At 49.0% G+C, this 19,925-nt stretch overlaps 1 protein-coding gene across 1 annotated transcript in view; it reads left to right on the top strand.

Annotated features, from left to right (window-relative positions):
* Positions 1–2,085: 2,085 nt before the first annotated feature.
* Positions 2,086–19,925, top strand: part of TNFSF15 (TNF superfamily member 15) — a gene marked incomplete at its 5' end in the record, with an annotated part of 33,103 nt that continues 15,263 nt past the window's right edge. The window contains 2 exons of the mRNA XM_082264251.1: positions 2,086–2,295; positions 19,613–19,637. Of these exons, the coding sequence (XP_082120377.1) occupies positions 2,086–2,295; positions 19,613–19,637 (235 nt within the window). The remainder of the gene's footprint in view (positions 2,296–19,612; positions 19,638–19,925) is intronic.

Below are 19,925 nucleotides of genomic sequence, written 5' to 3'. Positions count from 1 at the left end.
TGATTGGGGGGCACGCTGTGGCGCTCTGCATTGATTGGGGGCACGCTGTAGCACTCTGCATTGATTGGGGGCACGCTGTGGCATTCTGCATTGATGGGGGCACACTGTGGCATTCTGCATTGATTGAGGGGCACGCTGTGGCACTCTGCATTGATAGGGGGGGCACGCTGTGGCACTCTGCATTGATAGGGGGGGCACGCTGTGGCACTCTGCATTGATTGGGGGCACTCTGTGGCACTCTGCATTGATTGGGGGCACGCTGTGGCACTCTGCATTGATTGGGGGCAAGCTGTGGCACTCTGCATTGATTGGGGGGCACGCTGTGGCACTCTGCATTAATTGGGGGGGCACGCTGTGGCACTCTGCATTGATGGGGGCACGCTGTGGCGCTCTGCATTGATTGGGGGCACGCTGTAGCACTCTGCATTGATTGGGGGGCACCCTGTGGCACTCTGCATTGATTGGGGGGCACGCTGTGGCACTCTGCATTGATTGGGGGGCACGCTGTGGCACTCTGCATTGATTGGGGGCACGCTGTGGCGCTCTGCATTTATGGGGGGCACGCTGTGGCATTCTGCATTGATGGGGGGCACGCTGTGGCATTCTGCATTGATTGGGGGCACGCTGTGGCGCTCTGCATTGATTGGGGGGCACGCTGTGGCGCTCTGCATTGATTGGGGGCATGCTGTGGCGCTCTGCATTGATTGGGGGGCACGCTGTGGCGCTCTGCATTGATTGCAGGCACGCTGTGGCGCTCTGCATTGATTGCAGGCACGCTGTGGCGCTCTGCATTGATTGCAGGCACGCTGTGGCGCTCTGCATTGATTGCAGGTGCGCTGTGGCACTCTGCATTGATTGGGGGGCACGCTGTAGCACTCTGCATTGATTGGGGGGCACGCTGTGGCACTCTGCATTGATGGGGGCACGCTGTGGCACTCTGCATTGATAGGGGGGGGCACGCTGTGGCACTCTGCATTGATTGGGGGGGCACGCTGTGGCACTCTGCATTGATTGGGGGGCACGCTGTGGCACTCTGCATTGATTAGGGGGCACGCTGTAGCACTCTGCATTGATTGGGGGGCACGCTGTGGTATTCTGCATTGATGGGGGGCACGCTGGTCACTCATTTTTCTGTTTGCACCCCCCCCCCCCAAAAAAAGATGTTGAGCACCAGCCGCCACTCCGGGGGAGTCTCAGCGGTGCCCACTCTAGGGGGAGTCTCAGCGGTGCCCACTCTAGGGGGAGTCTCAGCGGTGCCCACTCTAGGGGGAGTCTCAGCGGTGCCCACTCTGGGGGGAGTCTCAGCGTTCCCCACTCCGGGGGAGTCTCAGCGGTGCCCACTCTAGGGGGAGTCTCAGCGGTGCCCACTCTGGGGGGGAGTCTCAGTGGTGCCCACTCCAGGGGAGTCTCAGCGGACCCCACTCCGGGGGGAGTCTCAGCGTTCCCCACTCCGGGGGGAGTCTCAGCGTTCCCCACTCCGGGGGGAGTCTCAGCGGTGCCCACTCCGGGGGGAGTCTCAGCGGACCCCACTCCGGGGGGAGTCTCAGCGTTCCCCACTCCAGGGGAGTCTCAGCGTTCCCCACTCCGGGGGGAGTCTCAGCGGACCCCACTCCGGGGGGAGTCTCAGCGGACCCCACTCCAGGGGAGTCTCAGCGGTGCCCACTCCGGGGGGAGTCTCAGTGTTCCCCACTCTGGGGGGAGTCTCAGCGGTCCCCACTCTGGGAGAGTCTCAGCGGACCCCACTTTGGGACATGACACAGATTGGGATGGGAGCCAATCACCTTCCCCTGCAGTTTTGTTCTCATGTTTTGGGAAAGGCCGTTATATTCCCATGAATGGAGGAGGAGGAAGCGGGCGATGCTCGGTTTCGGTCTCAGCCCACACACTCTTCTCTCCTATGGGACTTTCCTGGCAGAGAGAAGTGGAGAATGGGTGGGGCGTCCGGGGTTGTGGGCGGAGCCCCCTGTCAGTGATGGGGGCGGATATTCCGTGCCTTTATTTACTGCTCAATGGAGACAGGCGGGACACCGGAGACGGGCGGGTTACCGGGGACACAGGCGGGACACCGGGTGATTTCTGGGCTGTATGGAGGTTAATGTGGAGATCGGAGCGGAGATGTTGGTGGAAGGATCGGAGATGACCCGGCAGCTGATCACCGTACAGAGAGATCAGGACGGGAGACTGCGGCGGCTGCAATGGGCGGTCACCGGATCCACCGTCTGCCTCCTCCTATTACTCTGCCTTACCGTCTACCAGACCTTCGGGAACCTTCCCCCTCCCCCCACACCGGACAAGGTAACCCCCAATCACATCGCTTATCCCATACACCGTACAATCTGATTGGATGATATTCCTAAAGGTGACCACACACCGTACAATCTGATTGTACCAATCCATTATAAATCTGTCAGATTCACAGAGAAAGGGATCACCTGATTGGATACATTGTGTAGGGTAGGTTGGGTGCATTGTGTAGGGTAGGTTGGGTGCATTGTGTAGGGTAGGTTGGATGCATTGTGTAGGGTAGGTTGGATGCATTGTGTAGGGTTGGTTGGGTGCATTGTGTAGGGTTGGTTGGCTGCATTGTGTAGGGTTGGTTGGCTGCATTGTGTAGGGTAGGTTGGGTGCATTGTGTAGGGTAGGTTGGATGCATTGTGTAGGGTAGGTTGGGTGCATTGTGTAGGGTAGGTTGGGTGCATTGTGTAGGGTAGGTTGGGTGCATTGTGTAGGGTAGGTTGGATGCATTGTGTAGGGTAGGTTGGATGCATTGTGTAGGGTAGGTTGGGTGCATTGTGTAGGGTAGGTTGGATACATTGTGTAGGGTAGGTTGGGTGCATTGTGTAGGGTAGGTTGGATGCATTGTGTAGGGTAGGTTGGGTGCATTGTGTAGGGTAGGTTGGGTGCATTGTGTAGGGTTGGCTGGGTGCATTGTGTAGGGTTGGCTGGGTGCATTGTGTAGGGTTGGCTGGGTGCATTGTGTAGGGTTGGCTGGGTGCATTGTGTAGGGTTGGCTGGGTGCATTGTGTAGGGTAGGTTGGGTGCATTGTGTAGGGTTGGTTGGATACATTGTGTAGGGTTGGTTGGGTGCATTGTGTAGGGTAGGTTGGGTGCATTGTGTAGGGTAGGTTGGGTGCATTGTGTAGGGTTGGCTGGGTGCATTGTGTAGGGTTGGCTGGGTGCATTGTGTAGGGTTGGTTGGATACATTGTGTAGGGTTGGCTGGGTGCATTGTGTAGGGTTGGCTGGGTGCATTGTGTAGGGTTGGCTGGGTGCATTGTGTAGGGTAGGTTGGGTGCATTGTGTAGGGTAGGTTGGGTGCATTGTGTAGGGTTGGCTGGGTGCATTGTGTAGGGTTGGTTGGATACATTGTGTAGGGTTGGTTGGGTGCATTGTGTAGGGTTGGTTGGGTGCATTGTGTAGGGTTGGTTGGGTGCATTGTGTAGGGTTGGTAGGGTGCATTGTGTAGGGTTGGTTGGGTGCATTGTGTAGGGTTGGTTGGGTGCATTGTGTAGGGTTGGTTGGGTGCATTGTGTTGGATACATTGTGTAGGGTTGTCTGTGTTACATTGTATCAGTGAGGCTCCATTCACACCTGACAGTATTGTTTTTCAGGCATTTTTTCTGGCTTTTTTTGTAGGTGTTTGGAGGCGGGCATTGACCTCTAATCAATGATGTCATAGTTGTGTTTGATCCCTGGCGTCCACAGAGGAATCTACATTACTATTATTGTATCCACTAGGCACAAGCTTGGGTGTGTTTGGAACTGGTTTTGGCTCCAAACCCAAAAGCCAGGTGTCATTCCTGGTCCAAAGAGACTAATGATATTACCATAATATGGTCATGGAGCCATAATAGGTCCATGATGTCATGATTGTTGGTATCCAGAGAGGAATCGACATTAGTATTATTGTATCCACTAGGCACGAGCTTGTGTGTGTATGGAACCAGGTTTGGCTCCAAATCCCGGAGCCAGGTGACATTCCTGGTCCAAAGAGTCTAATGACATTGACCTAACCATAATAGGTCAATGATGTCATGATTGTGTGTGATTGTTGGTGTCCAGAGAGGAATCTCCAATCCTATTAAAGTATCAATGAGGGATGAGCTTGGGTGTGTTTGGAACTGGGATTGGCTCCAAATCCAGGTATCATTCCCGATCCCTATGTTTGCTTTGTCCCCCCACATTGCTTCCCGCCAACTGCAAATGGGACTAATTATGGTTTATTTCGACAATGGCTTTCTTCTTGCCACTCTTCCATAAAGGGCAGATTTGTGGAGCGCACGACTAATAGTTGTCCTGTGGACAGATTCTCCCACCTGAGCTGTGGATCTTTGCAGCTCCTCCAGAGTTACCTCTTGGCTGCTTCTCTGATGAATGTTCTCCTTGCCCGGCCGGTCAGTTTAGGTGGACGGCCATGTCTTGGTAGGTTTGCTGTTGTGCCATACTCTTTCCATTTTCCGATGATGGATTGAACAGCGCTCCGTGAGATGTTCAAAGCTTGGGATATTTTTTTATAACCTAACCCTGCTTTAACCTTCTCCGCAACTTTATCCTTGATCTGTCTGCTGTCTGGTCTAACAAACCTCTGAGGGCTTCACAGAACAGCTGTATTTATACTGAGATTAAATTACACACAGGTGGACTCTATTTACTAATTAGGTGACTTCTGAAGGCAATTGGTTCCACTGGATTTTGTTAGGGGTATCACAGTAAAGGGGGGTGAATACTAATGCATGCCACACTTTTCACAGATTTATTTGTAACAAATTTTGAAAACCATTTATCATTTTCCTTCCATTTCACAATTATGTGCCACTTAGTTTCGGTCTATCACATAAAATCCCAATAAAATACATTTACGTTTTTTGGTTGTAACGTGACAAAATGTGGAAAATTTCAAGGGGTGTGAATACTTTTTCAAGGCACTGTATCTTATCTAGCTGATGGAACTATAAAATGAGCCCAAAACTTCTCCTTTGAACTCACGAGTCTTGGAGCCCTGAACAGTCTCTCATTCCTTTTTGTAATATTGTAGCAAATGGTGTACGGTCTCTCTTTAAAAAGCTACATAACAGTTTGCGGTTGTTTTAACCACTTGTCTACGGAGCAATAAAAAAAAAAAAAAAAAAAAAAAAAAAAAAAATTGGCACACATGGGGAAAAAAATCAGCATTTTTTTTTTTTTTTTTTTTTTATTATTATTTATTTATTTATTTTTTGCTTTAAATCACTTTAAACTCCTGAAAAAGTATATATTTTCTGAAAGCAGAGACCCTGGAGAATAAAATGGCAGCTGTTGCTTTTTTTTTTATTTTATTTATTTATTTTTTTATGTTGTGTGATATTTGCGCAGCTATTTATCAAACTCATATTCTCTAGAAAAAAAAATAAACTAAAATAAATTTTTACTTCAAACAAACACAACAAATCTATAACAATTTTTTTTTTTTTTGTAAAATATAAAAGGGATGTGCCGAGTAAACCAATCCCAAACATGTTAAGCCCTTACATTGCAAATGTCTGTGAAATTGCGCACACACACAAAAAAAAAATACATAAAAATATATAAAATAATAATTAATGCCCAAAATAGGTTACAGCTTATCAATTAAAGTAAATTTGTTCATTTTTTGATCACTGCATTTTTTTTGCTATAAATTACTTGAAACTCCCCCCCCCACAAAAAAAAAACAATTCTGTATCATTTGAAAGCAGAGACCCTGGAGAATAAAATGGCAGCTGTTGCATTTTTTACATTTTCTCACAATTTATCAAACGCATATTTTCAGAAAAAAATACACGAAAATTTTTTTTTACTGCAAACAAACACAATATTATACCCAATTGTTTGCTAAAATATAAAATAAAGGGTTGTGTCGAGTAAATAGACAAGATGCATGTCACGCCTTAAAATTGCAAGAAAAAAAAATTGACACTTCTTTGGTATCAGTGGGAGGAATAGTGCCCCATCATTGGTGTCAGTGGGAAGAATAGTGCCCCATCATTGGTGTCAGTGGGAAGAATAGTGCCCCATCATTGGTGTCAGTGGGAGGAATAGTGCCCCATCATTGGTGTCAGTGGGAGGAATAGTGACCCATCATTGGTATCAGTGGGAGGAATAGTGCCCCATCATTGGTATCAGTGGGAAGGAATAGTGCCCCATCATTGGTGTCAGTAGGAGGAATAGTGCCCCATCATTGGTATCAGTGGGAGGAATAGTGTCCCATCTTTGGTATCAGTGGGAGGAATAGTGTCCCATCTTTGGTATCAGTGGGAGGAATAGTGTCCCATCATTGGTGTCAGTGGGAGGAATAGTGCCCCATCATTGGTGTCAGTAGGAGGAATAGTGCCCCATCATTGGTATCAGTGGGAGGAATAGTGTCCCATCTTTGGTATCAGTGGGAGGAATAGTGTCCCATCTTTGGTATCAGTGGGAGGAATAGTGTCCCATCATTGGTGTCAGTGGGAGGAATAGTGCCCCATCATTGGTGTCAGTGGGAGGAATAGTGCCCCATCATTGGTATCAGTGGGAGGAATAGTGCCCCATCTTTGGTATCAGTAGGAGGAATAGTGCCCCATCATTGGTATCAGTGGGAGAAATGGTGCCCCATCATTGGTGTCAGTGGGAGAAATAGTGCCCCATCATTGGTGTCAGTGGGAGGAATAGTGTCCCATCATTGATATCAGTGGGAGGAATTGTGCCCCATCATTGGTATCAGTAGGAGGAATAGTGCCCCATCATTGATATCAGTGGGAGGAATAGTGTCCTATCATTGGTGTCAGTAGGAGGAATAGTGCCCCATCATTGGTGTCAGTGGGAGGAATAGTGTTCCATCATTGGTATCAGTGGGAGGAATAGTGTTCCATCATTGGTATCAGTGGGAGGAATAGTGCCCCACCATTGGTATCAGTGGGAGGAATAGTGCCCCATCATTGGTATCAGTGGGAGGAATAGTGCCCCATCATTGGTATCAGTGGGAGGAATAGTGCCCCATCATTGGTATCAGTGGGAGGAATAGTGCCCCATCATTGGTATCAGTGGGAGGAATAGTGTTCCATCATAGGTATCAGTGGAAGGAATAGTGTCCCATCATTGGTGTCAGTGGGAGGAATAGTGCCCCATCATTGGTATCAGTGGGAGGAATAGTGCCCCGTCATTGGTATCAGTGGGTGGAATAGTGTCCCATCATTGGTGTCAGTAGGAAGAATAGTGCCCCATCATTGGTGTCAGTGGGAGGAATAGTGCCGCAGATTCTTCTCCCTCATTGACTCCCCCATCTGTTCTTCCTAGAATATATAATACGTGCCAAATGCAGAACTTTATATTTATCATCATTAATTCTCATTTGTCACATGGTTGCCCAATTAATCAGTGCAGAAGTTCTGCTGATAAGTTGGAGACACCCTGTAATGACATTTTATTCCACTAAATAGCTTTTTTTTTTCTGACCTTCTATCAGAAAATGCTGATCTACTTCCTTCCAGAATGTGTTGCAAACATTTATCCCTTTGAAGTCACACTATCTTTTTTGGCACATCTCTCATTTCTGAATCCGTGCCATAGAAGTAAAATATGGCGGCCATTTTGGGATAGTCTGAGATCCATAGCTGGCATGCTGTTAGGACTAATATCAGAAAAAAATACTTTTTGACTCGAGGGCCGCAATGGGTTCATATATTGGACCCGGGGGCCGAACCAAGAGTACATGGCAAAAAACGCTGTAAAAAATTGCGTGACTTTGAGGTCACAAAAGTGTGAAAGGGGCCTTCAGTAATTAAGGTATAGTGTGCCCCCTTTCAAAGCACAGTGACCAGCGTGCGTGCCCCCTTTCAAAGCACAGTGACCAGCGTGCGTGCCCCCTTTCAAAGCACAGTGACCAGCGTGCGTGCCCCCTTTCAAAGCACAGTGACCAGCGTGCGTGCCCCCTTTCAAAGCACAGTGACCAGCGTGCGTGCCCCCCTTCAATTCAGAGACCAGCATGCATGCCCCCCTTCAATGCAGAGACCAGCGTGCGTGCCCCCCTTCAATGCAGAGACCAGCGTGCGTGCCCCCCTTCAATGCAGAGACCAGCGTGCGTGCCCCCCTTCAATGCAGAGACCAGCGTGCGTGCCCCCCTTCAATGCAGAGACCAGCGTGCGTGCCCCCCTTCAATGCAGAGACCAGCGTGCGTGCCCCCCTTCAATGCAGAGACCAGCGTGCGTGCCCCCCTTCAAAGCACAGTGACCAGCGTGCGTGCCCCCCTTCAAAGCACAGTGACCAGCGTGCGTGCCCCCCTTCAAAGCACAGTGACCAGCGTGCGTGCCCCCCTTCAAAGCACAGTGACCAGCGTGCGTGCCCCCCTTCAAAGCACAGTGACCAGCGTGCGTGCCCCCCTTCAAAGCACAGTGACCAGCGTGCGTGCCCCCCTTCAATGCACAGTGACCAGCGTGCGTGCCCCCCTTCAATGCACAGTGACCAGCGTGCGTGCCCCCCTTCAATGCACAGTGACCAGCGTGCGTGCCCCCCTTCAAGTTAGATTGCCCCCCCAGAGACCAGTGCACTTACCTGCAGCGGCGGCTGCTCCTCGACTTCTCCCGCCTCCTCCTCGGCCAATGGCATGGGGTTTTCCTTGCGGCCAATCAGGAAGCGGGTATTAGACCCACTTCCTGATTGGCCAGGAGGAGGATCCCTGTGACAATAGCAAATTTTCATTCGCTATTGTCACACAATGGGTGGGCTCGGGGCACACTGCTCTACGCCCCGGGTCCACCCTTTGCTGAAGCCTAGGACCGGCCGCCACTGTAAATGAATAAATTAGCTAGCGCTCCACGGGCCGGATTAAAAGGTCTGCCGGGCCGTAGTTTCCCCATTCCTGACTGGTTCTTAGAACTTCTGCTACAGTCAAACACCCATCAAAATAGTGGGGCCTCTGGTGGAGAAACTCAGCACAGCAGGGTACTAAAGTTGGGTTGCTCATGGTCTTTCACTACAATAAATATAGAATTTACTGCACTAAGATCGTGCCCTCTTCTCTTCACTCTACTTCAGTTTCCCAGGTGCTGCATCCAGTGTTCTGAGGCCAGTAAGAGTTCCAGTTGGACCTTAGGAACTTTTTTTGCTGATCTCATTATACGGTCACTAAACCCACACAACTCATTGTGCCAGAGGCGTAACTAGGACCTTCAGGGCCCCAGTGCAAGAAACCACGAAGGGCCCCATGGACCCCTGGCTGGGGCCCTTTCCTTCAAGCCTGGGGCTCTTCTCACTGATCCTTGGGCCCTTTACTCTCGTTGCGGGGGCCCTTTATTACGGTCCCACAGCGGGACCCTTTCCGCAAGGAGAGTAAAGGGCCCAAGGATCAGTGAGAAAATCCTTCCTGCCATCTTGGGGCCTCCCCATGGTGGTGGAATGCCAGGGCCCAGTTGCAAGTGTGATATTTGCAATCCTGAAAGATCACCCACTGGTGTCAGTAGTTTTTATTTTTTGGTATTTTAAATGTATTATTTTTTTTATCATTTTACAATGTGACTGACTATGACTCTGTCCATTCAGAAAAGGAGGGAGCTGGTAAATTACATATTCGCCGACCCCTTCCTGGTTCTCTATCGTGACACATCCCCTGCAGCAGCCAGCAGGAGAGGGGAGGGAGCACAGTTGGGGGGGGGGGGGGAGCAGCAGAGCACACAGGGGCCCAGAGACAGGAGAGCACAAGTGAACTGGATAGGAGGAGTGGCGGGGGCAGCATACAGAGGGACCAATCTCCTCCTGCAGCTACAGGAGGAAAAAGGAGGACAGTGAATTCTCTACATGCTGCCCCCACCGTCCCTCCTATCCAGGTGTACAGGGGAGCGCACAGGCCCTGGAGCATGGGGCCCGGTTGCAATTGCAACCCCTGCAACCCCTGTAGTTAAGCCCCTGCATTGTGCCACTGATCCGTTATTTTTGTACCATCAGGTCAGTTGGCTACAGCTCAAGGAACCCCTAGACACCCCTGTAGGAACCCTAGAGTTCCACAGAACCTTGGATGAGAATGGCTGGTTTAGAAGGCCGCTACTTATAGGCCCCCCCCCCCCCTTGCTTTATCTAGTTTTTCTAGTGGTCTAGATTTACTGTTCGTAGAACTTCTACAGCCAAACACTCTTTAAAATGGTGGGGCCTCTGATGGAGAAACTCAGCACAGCAGGGAACCTAGTCCAGGCAGAAGTATGGGTTTCGAGGCCACCCAGCCTCTTTGTCAAGCCATTGTCTACTGCTGTCCAGTTTGGTGCTCTGTGGTGTCCTACAGGTTTAACCCACGGACTAACCCAATGAACTTCTACCTGAACTGTGGTTTCCTGCTTCGCTCCAGCCAAGCCCTTCGAATTTAACCCTTTACGCCTCAAGGCTGTAAAAAAATCCCAGGCCATGGAGTTTCGTTGCCAAAAATGTAAGGAATTTATATATTCTGGTTACAGAATAACTGTGTGCAGGAGTACTAATAATTATGTAATCCTTGAAACTATCCTAATTATTATTACTGCTTCTACAACCCTTGGGAGCAACAATCCCATGCATTACACGCTGTTGCAGAGCGGTGGCGCTGCAGTCCTATGCACATTAATAGGTCCCTTTTGGGGCAGTTCCTCCTGACAGCAGGTTGTATCATTTTTAAGGCTTCGCTCCACAACCATGATGATGTTCATGCAGGGTCGGCCTTAGGTGTTTAGGCGCCCTGTGCGAGCTAATCCTGTGGCGCCCCCCCCCCCCCCCCCGGCACATTTTCTTACACTTTTTTGCCCTTTATTTGACTTTTCTTTTTTATGATCACTAATAACTTAGCCCCGCTTACATTAGAGACCCCTCACAGAGCCCCCCTTACTTCAAAGCCCCCCTTACATCAGAGACCCCCACACAGAGCCCCCCTTACATCAGAGACCCCCCTTACATCAGAGACCCCCACACTGAACCTCGAGGCTGCGGTCGCTGCTTGCCTCCCGCTGTGCGGCCTGATCATCTGTGAGCTGTGATTGCTGCATGGCGCCCCTGTTGCCCATGGCGCCCTGTGCGGCTCGCACACCCCAAAGGCCGGCCCTGTGTTCATGAACACATTCTCTGGTCCTGTTATCTTGTGGCCTAGTGGTCAAGGTGTGGTAAAACCATAGATCAGCCACCTGTTAATACTGCCCTTCATCCTCCTGTCTCTAATCGAGGCCTAACCTCGCCAATACACTGAGCAAAATTTGTCTGGTTCCTCATGAATTGGGTAAAATTTGCTCAGTGGGTGGCCTTGCCAGCCCCACACTTTTCCCCACAAATGTTGTTCATGGAAGAATCTGTCTTTCATTCAACCAACAAGCCGGTATGACTTAAGTTTAAGTCTCTGAGATCTGATATGACGAAAAAAATAAATAAAAGGGGAACTATTGAGTAAGGACTAAGTCCTATGTGGGGAAATGAAGGTTGAACGATTGTTTGCTGTATAAGCAGGCTGCCCATGTGCCATACATGTGGCTGACACATGCCGATGAGCCCCGCTTACACACATGGTCTAGACACCATTTAGCATTCTTCACCCACACCCTGGATCTCTTTCCACACCCTCCCAGTCCTCACTTCATTAACAACTTATCTCCCAGAACACTTCTTACACAGGACCCTGATTTTTCTAGGCAGAAGTATATGCTTTTTGAGGCCACCCAGCCTTTTTATCAAGCTATTGCCTCTTGCTGCACTTGGTTTGGTGCTCTGTGGGGTCCACTCAGTCCTACGGGTTTGTCCAGTGGACTAACCCAGTATATTTCTGCTTGGACTGTGGTGCTCGGCTCCAGCCAAACACTACCAATTAGCCCTGTATGCCTGATGCAGTGTCAGATCACTTCTTGGTTGGAGGCCGAAATGCTGAGAGGGCTTCCCTTGCAGCTCGGTGCGAATCACCCCTGGAAGTGGGACAGGAGGTGACGCATCCCAAGGAGCACTGGATGCTTGTGGAATGCAGGTAAAGGTTCATAAAGGTATCCGGAACAAGTCTCAGGAACTCCGGGGAGTCAAGCAGTGTGCAAGTGAAGGCCAGGCCGAGGGTCATACACGGGTATCAGTCCAAACGGGCACCAAGACAGGAGGATTGAGCAGAAGCCAGTCCATTGAACAAGCCGGGGTCGGTACACTGGAAGTCAGGCAGAGGGCACGAGCAAGGATGGTCAAACAAGCAGAGCGTAAAACACAGGAGCTTGATCAGATGAGTCAGGAGGCAAGCCGGGTCAAAACGAAGCAGAACAGGTTCACAGGTCACAGGTACAAGGAGCTGAAGATAATCCAGCGCTGGATGGGACCGAGAGCGCTCCTTATATAGGGGCTGAGCTGGCGTGCTGTGCGTCATGACGCACGCGCGCCGCGCCGGCACGCCTGCGTGTCCGCGCATGCGCGGTCGTCTGTTGCCCTCACTAGCCGCAGAGCGGCGATTGCGTCCCTGACATGCAGTCAGCCCCACCTACACACAAGGTCTTGGGACTGCTTTCAGCATATATCGCCCACACCCTGAATGAGTTCACCTGCATGCATGCAGGTCCTGGACCTCTTTCCACATCCTCCCAGTCCTCACTTCATGAATCCCTTATCTCCCCAGAGCACTTCGTATACAGGGCCGTGATATTTCTTTTAGTCCAGGTTGGGACTCTGGGAGCCCTAATCCTCCTAGGGCCCGTGATATACTGGAACCCTGTGCATTGATTGGGGGCACGCTGTGGCACTCTGCATTGATTGGGGGCACGCTGTGGCACTCTGCATTGACTGGGGGCACGCTGTGGCACTCTGCATTGACTGGGGGCACGCTGTGGCACTCTGCATTGACTGGGGGCACGCTGTGGCACTCTGCATTGACTGGGGGCACGCTGTGGCACTCTGCATTGATTGGGGGCACGCTGGTCACTCTGCATTGACGTTCCCCCCCCCCCCCCTCAGCGGGCCACAGAAAAACTATCAAACGTTGACCGGTCCGCAGCGATAAAAAGGTGGGAGCACTGCTATACACGTAGCTCATGAAAGCATGCTCCTATCAAGAGAAGTGCTCCATGTGCTAGCATCCTCCCCCTTATTAAAGTTCAATATGTCCACCTTTGACTCTTGGCGTGCATTCCTCCTTGTACTTTATGCAACCACAGAGTGATTTTAGCCTCAGGCCCACCTTCTTTACAACGGCCAATCCTGCCCACTACACGAAATGTAAGCAGGCTGCCCATGTTCGATACTTGTGGCCCATCAACGCATGCTTCCTTCAAGATGGATGCTCAATGTTATACAATACTTCCCTTTTTACAGTTCAATAGGTCCACCCAGAGCTTTTTTTCTCAGAGAAAAGGTGCAGGAACTCATCCCTTTTAAATCTTCTTATTTCCGCCCCCATACCCACCTTTGGGCAACATCCCTTGGTTCCGCCCCCCTACCCGCCTCTGAGCAACACACCTTGGATCCGCCCCCTAACCACCTCGGAGCAACTTCCTATGGTTCCACCTCCCAGTATCGCCCCTTTTTAGGGAATACAGAACCAAGTAACATTTTATGGTGATAATTTGTATGGAATTTGTCAACAACAAGAAAAGTAGTAGAGTAGATCCCCCTGCAGCCAGCAGCAATAGATCCTTCCCAACAAAAATAGATTTTTTTTCCCAGATAAAATGGATCCCAACAACAATAGACTCAGCAGCAACAACAGATTTGCCAGCATCAATAGACTCTCCAGCAGCCAACAACAATAGATCACTCCCTCAACAATAGGTCCCCCACCAACAATAGATCGCCCCAGCAATAACAGATTGCCACAAAAAATAGATGCTCTCCAGCAACAACAGATTCCCCAACAGCCAGCAAGAACAGACCCCTCTCTCAACAGTAGATCCCTTCCAGCAACAACTAAACCCCACAAGCAACATAAGCCCCCCCAGCAGCAACAATAACCTCCATCATGCAAAAATAGACCCCCTCCCGGAACAATAGAGCCCCCCCAGCAGCCAGCATCAACAGACCCTCCAACACCAGTTGCCATTAAATACATTCACTGCTGGAGGTGCCTGAACTGCGTTCCCGCTGAAAAAAATGCCCTTTGCCCACCTCTCTGGGCATGCCTTCCTCCTGGTACATTATTTAGTCACAGAGTGATTTTGGCCTCAGGCCCACCTCCTTCTTTACAACGGCCAATCCTGCCTACTAGGCTAAATATAAGCAGGCTGACCATGTTCCGTACATGTGAATGACCAATGCAGAAGGGCCCCACTTACATCATCGCGTCTCAGGGAAGCATTCAGCATTCTCTGCCCATACCCCAACCGAGCTATGTGCACAGATGCAGGGCCTAGATCTCTTTCCACGTCCTCCTTGTCCTCACTTCATTTAACCCCTTATCTCCCAGAGCACTTCTCTCACCGGGCCCTGAGATTTCTCTTGGTCCGGGATGGGGCTCACGGAGATCTGGGAGCCTGAGTCACCAGATGAGCGTTACATGAAGGGGTTCACCTTCACCACCAGAAGGGTGACTCCCTTTCCCTAACCACCACCAGCTCATGATCCGACCAGTTTTGCGCCAGTAAATAGCACTTTCACTGTATATATCACTGTATCCCTTCTCCTCAGATATTAGCTGTGCACTTGGCATTGCTCTACCCTTTCCTCTATCAGAACATCACACAGAGGCTTTGTGATGCAAATTTGCATGACGTCTCAGACAAACTGGGACTCTTCATCTCTAAACCTTATGACCCTGTTCTGACTCTACCCATGCCTGAAAAAAACAGACATGACTCATACTGTAGCTCTTCCTGTCAGGAGGATTAACAATTAAAAACTGAACCCACCCTTGCCTACACAGTGCTGTTCTTCTCTAACTTCTATCCTCAGCTCTGGTCTCTGGTAGTGCTCTGATTATGCTAACAGCTCTAACTGTTAGAATATACTTTGTGTTCAGGGACAGCATTTTTTTTCCCCCAAAGCCCACGGCGTGGTATGCAAAAACAATACACCAGAGTGTACCAAAAAAGTGCACTGTGTGCCATGTGGTCACCTCCCGAAGAGGAAGGACCCTTCCCTGACCACCTTTCCCCTGGGGAACAACACTCCTGAGTGGGGCCAAGGCACACTCAGGTCCACCCAGCCAAAATGCCCAATAGACTTAGTTTTCGTTGGTTGGCTGATCATGAGGAGCAAAGTTAGGTTTCCTTCTACCCATGCCTTGGGGTATCTCTTCGGGCGAGACCCTACGAGCCACACAACTTCCCCCTATACTTCAATGTAGGCCAGAAGACCTACACCCTACAATCCTGAGTGAAAAAAACATATAAGGGTATTGTCACAGTTGACACTACTAGGTGCCCCAGAGAGAGAGGTAGCTGGGGGACCCAATCAAAGTTTGCAATGGGGCCCCATAACTTCAGGGTAGGCCTGAAGACATATACCCTACAATCCTGAGTGAAGAAACACACGCAAAGTGCATTGTCAATGTAGTACACTGATTATGCTAACAGCTCTAGCTGTTGGAGTATACTATTGTGTTCAAGGACAGTATTTTTTTGCCCAAAGCCCACGGTGTGGTATGCAAAAAACAATACACCAGAGTGTACCAAAAAAGTGCATTGTGTGCCATGTGGTCTCCTCCTGAAGAGGAAGGACACTTCCCAGACCACCTTTCCCTTGGAACAACGCTCCTGAGTGGGGCCAAGGCACACTCGGGTCCACCCAGCCAAAATGCCCAATAGACTTAGTTCTCGTTGGTTTGCTGATCATGAGGAGCAAAGTTAGGTTTCCTTCTACCCATGCCTTGGGGTATCTCTTCGGGAGAGACCCTACGAGCCACACAACTTCCCCCTATACTTCAATGTAGGCCAGAAGACCTACACCCTACAATCCCGAGTAAAAAAACACATATAAGGGCATTGTCACAGTTGACACTACTAGGTGCCCCAGACAGAGGTGGTTGGGTGGACCCCATAGAAATTTGCTATAGGGCCCCATGATCTATAGTTGCACTACTAATGTTGTGTAGAGAGAAAGGCAGCCGCACTCCCACTTGAAGGTACAAAGTATAAAATCTGTTTATTTGAATCCAAGAAATAAAATCAATCCAAGATACAGTCCATAATACAGTCAGAGACAGGGGAAAAGCATAGAAGTTGACGCGTTTCACGGATAAACGTCCGCTTAGTCGTAAGTCGTATGGAGTTGCTCAGACCGGGGATCCCAGCCAAGAACTAGGTTCTTACTCCTGACTAGCCAGAAGAAAAAAAACTTGAGTGCCTATAGGAGGAAGTGGGACTGCCCCATAGGCATGGTAAAGCTTTTTCCTGCCTAGTGTCCTACTCCTGTAGCTGGCAGCATAACCCAATGGTCAAGATTCTGGAGCTGTGTCCATCAATGAACGAAAGAGTCCAACTTGCCTCTAAAGTCTGACCTAGTGGGGTTTTTTTTCTTTGCTTCTTTTTCTATGCTGGGTATCTATTTACTTGGCGTACCATAATTTTTTTCACATTTTCCATAAAAATTGGGATATATATATATATATATATATATATATATATATATATATAATATATATATATAAATAATTTCAATGATCGTCATTTTATTTCCTAGGCCAGGGTCTCTGCTACATAGAAAACCCCAAACACTAAACTTTTTTTATTTTTTTTAAGTAGTTTTCTAGCAAAAAATAATGATTTACATTTGCAGTAATAATAAAGTACACAGTGTATAAAGTGTACAGTAAAGTGCCAGAAAAAGCCTGGTCTTCAAGTGGTTATAAAACCACAAATTGGTTACAAATATAAATATTTTTTTTTTTTTTCGTGGCTACAGATTACAATAATCGGCAATGGCAGTATAATCTAGTCCATGAGGACGTAATCTGCGGTTTGGCTACACAGAAGTCTATCTTATCCAAAAGGCCTTGTGGACTCCCACGTGGTTACGCCGTAATGTAAAACCATATCCATGTCAGGAGTTGTAGATTAAAGAACATGATTTTATGAGCTTGAGAACATGCAAAGTAAAATAAACTAATCAGTAACCTATAGTAACCAATCAGGAATCGTGTTTTATTGCCCAACGCCACTGGCTTATTACCTTTCGCTAAATCATTTTCAAAGTTGTTGTTTTGCAACCAGAGCTAGATATATCAGCTTGTTTTTCTCTTTGAAGCTCTAGTAATCAAATTATTTCATTCAGTTCATGGTCACGTGAAATGTTCAGGGTATTTATGGTCATAAAATAGTTGGAGATGTCTACAAGTGTCTGTAAGAAGAACTGCCTGTGTTGCCCATACCATGCCTTCACTTCGCACATGTCCATTTTTGAAGAAATGCATTGGAGTCAATCAAATGGCTTCTGAGAGTTTAGAGAAGCTTGGTGATGATGGTGCTCTCTCCTCCTATCAGCACGTAAGAAGGGCCCCAATTCGATGCAAGACTCCTGACCGGGGACAGGGCATACTTAGGTCCAGCTAACCAAAAGGTACAACCGATCCCGCTCCTCGTGATCAGCTGAAGCCTACCAACAAAAGTTAGGTGCTTTCTTCCACTGCCTTGGGGTGTCTTTTCAGGAGAGCCCCCCACCTGAGGGCCACACCTTTCTATCAGCACGTAAGAAGGGCCCCAATTCGCTGCCAGCTGCCCAGGGTGCAAGACTCCTGACCGGGGACAGGGCACACTTAGGTCCAGCTAACCAAAAGGTGCAACAGATCCCGCTCCTCGTAATCGGCTGAAGCCTACCAACAAAAGTTAGGTTCTTTCTTCCACTTCCTTGGGGTGTCTTTTCAGGAGAGCCCCCCACCTGAGGGCCACACCTTTCTATCAGCACGTAAGAAGGGCCCCAATTCGCTGCCAGCTGCCCAGGGTGCAAGACTCCTGCCCGGGGACAGGGCACACTTCGGTCCAGCTAACCAAAAGGTGCAACAGATCCCGCTCCTCGTAATCGGCTGAAGCCTACCAACAAAAGTTAGGTGGGGGGCTCTCCTGAAGAGACACCCCGAGGCAGTGGAAGAAAGACCTTGAGGGCCACACCTCTTCCTATCAGCACATAAGAAGGGACGTGAGGGCCACACATCCTCAGCCCCCTAGACCTCAGGATAGGCCAGAAGACCTACACCCTACCATCCTGAGTGAAAAAGAACTGCCTGTGTTGCCTGTAACAACCCTTGGCTTCCTTTAACTTCTCCATTTTGAAGAAATGCGTTGGAGCCAATCAAATAGCTTCTAAGGGTTAGAGAAGCTCAGTGATGAGCATGATGAGCTCATCTCTCGGTCACTCTATCTCCTCCTATCAGCACATAAGCAGGGCCCCAATTCACTGCCAGCAATGACCAAGCTGGTCAAGAGTTTAAGTCCTTCTGTACAGGAACACGATGGAGGAGCTCCACCATCTTTGGTCACTCACATTCTCCTGGCCCACCTCCGAAAATAAGGCATGTCCACGTGTTCAGCCTTTTCAACACTTTTATCGTAGAAGAAATGTAATGCACAGTTCTTTGCCAAAGCACTCTTCACCTCTTTAGTCCAGTCATCAATACCTCGACACAGTGCAAGTTGAACCTTAACATAGGATGGCCGCTCGACTCTATCAGTGTCTTTAATGTAGGTCCTCATAGATAGGTTCCCCAATGGAGCCTGTACCTGGCCTACCCCAAATTGGTTAATTTCCTAAGGGTAGAGGCATATTTGGCAGTTTACTAGAGGTAGCCTTTTCCCATCACCATCTCTGACCCAGCTCTTCCAGTTCTAGATTATAAGCTAGCCCCACCTATCCTATCCACCCAGAGAACGGGTTTCCCTAAAAGGGCTACCAACCCCTGCTTACAAGCATGCTCTTTGTCAGCCATAAGCTGACTGGTTCCTTGTGCTGCTTCTTCTTCTCCTCACATTTAAGCCCTGCTACCCTACCCATTATATCCACCCAGGGGAAGGGTCCTAACCTCTGCTTACACGCATGCTCTTTGTCAGCCATGAACTGGTTCCTTGTGCTGCTTCTTCTCACATTCCAGCCCAACTACCCTCACCTATCATATCCACCCAAGGGAGGGGTTTCCCTAAAAGAGGTACCAACCCCTGCTTACAAGCATGCTCTTTGTCAGCCACAAACTGAATGGCTGCTTGTGCTGCTTTTTCCTCTCACATTCAAGCCCAGCTACCCTACCCACTATATCCACCCAGGGGAGGGGTTTACCTAAAAGAGGAGGTCCCAATCTCTGCTTACAAGCGTGCTTTTTGTCAGCCATGAACTGGTTCCTTTTGCTGCGTCTTTCTCTCATTTACCAGCCAAGCTACCCCCACCCATCATATCCACCCAAGGGGAAGGGTTTCCATAAGAAGTACCAACCCCTACTTATAAACCTGCTCTTTGTCAGCCACAAACTGAATGGCTGCTTGTGCTGCTTCCTTCTCTCAGATTCCCAGCCCTGCTGTAAAAAAACTGCAAGAGGCGAAAGAGCCCGATATCAGGTCAAATTCAGCTGCTTGCATTTAAAGGATGTATTTCATTTTCATTTATTTTTTTTTGTCCACTTATATCTGCCAAGAGTTCAGCTTTAAGAATTGATAGATTGAAATTGTTCTTTGCATTGATATTAATGCATAAAATGTTTCTTACTCAGTTTTTTTTTTTCTTTTTTTTTTTTTTTACAGACTGAAAGTTTCCCTCAGATGAGTGGTATGTTACATTTAAGCTTTCTTTAAAGTGATATTAAACCCTCCAGTTTTTTTTAAGCACGTTATTTGGCCGATTTAATCCATTACTGAGTATGCCGCTTCTATATCTTTTTAATCCTTACCTTTGTTCCAGTTTAAGCCGTTGCCATGACCTTTGCCCCAGGTTTCCTGTTTTTAGGGGGGATCCTTTCTCTTGCAGAACCATATGGAGCCACCCTTGCATGCACGGACTAGAGTTGTGTCTCCACACTGCGTGCATCAATAGAAATACACAGACCCATAGCTTAGC

This window comes from Pelophylax lessonae, assembly GCF_965119305.1.
Source record: "Pelophylax lessonae genome assembly, chromosome: 7".
In the NCBI taxonomy this organism is placed as follows: domain Eukaryota; kingdom Metazoa; phylum Chordata; class Amphibia; order Anura; family Ranidae; genus Pelophylax; species Pelophylax lessonae.
Note: the sequence above shows the minus strand (reverse complement) of the source record. Positions and strands in the feature narration are given on the sequence as shown.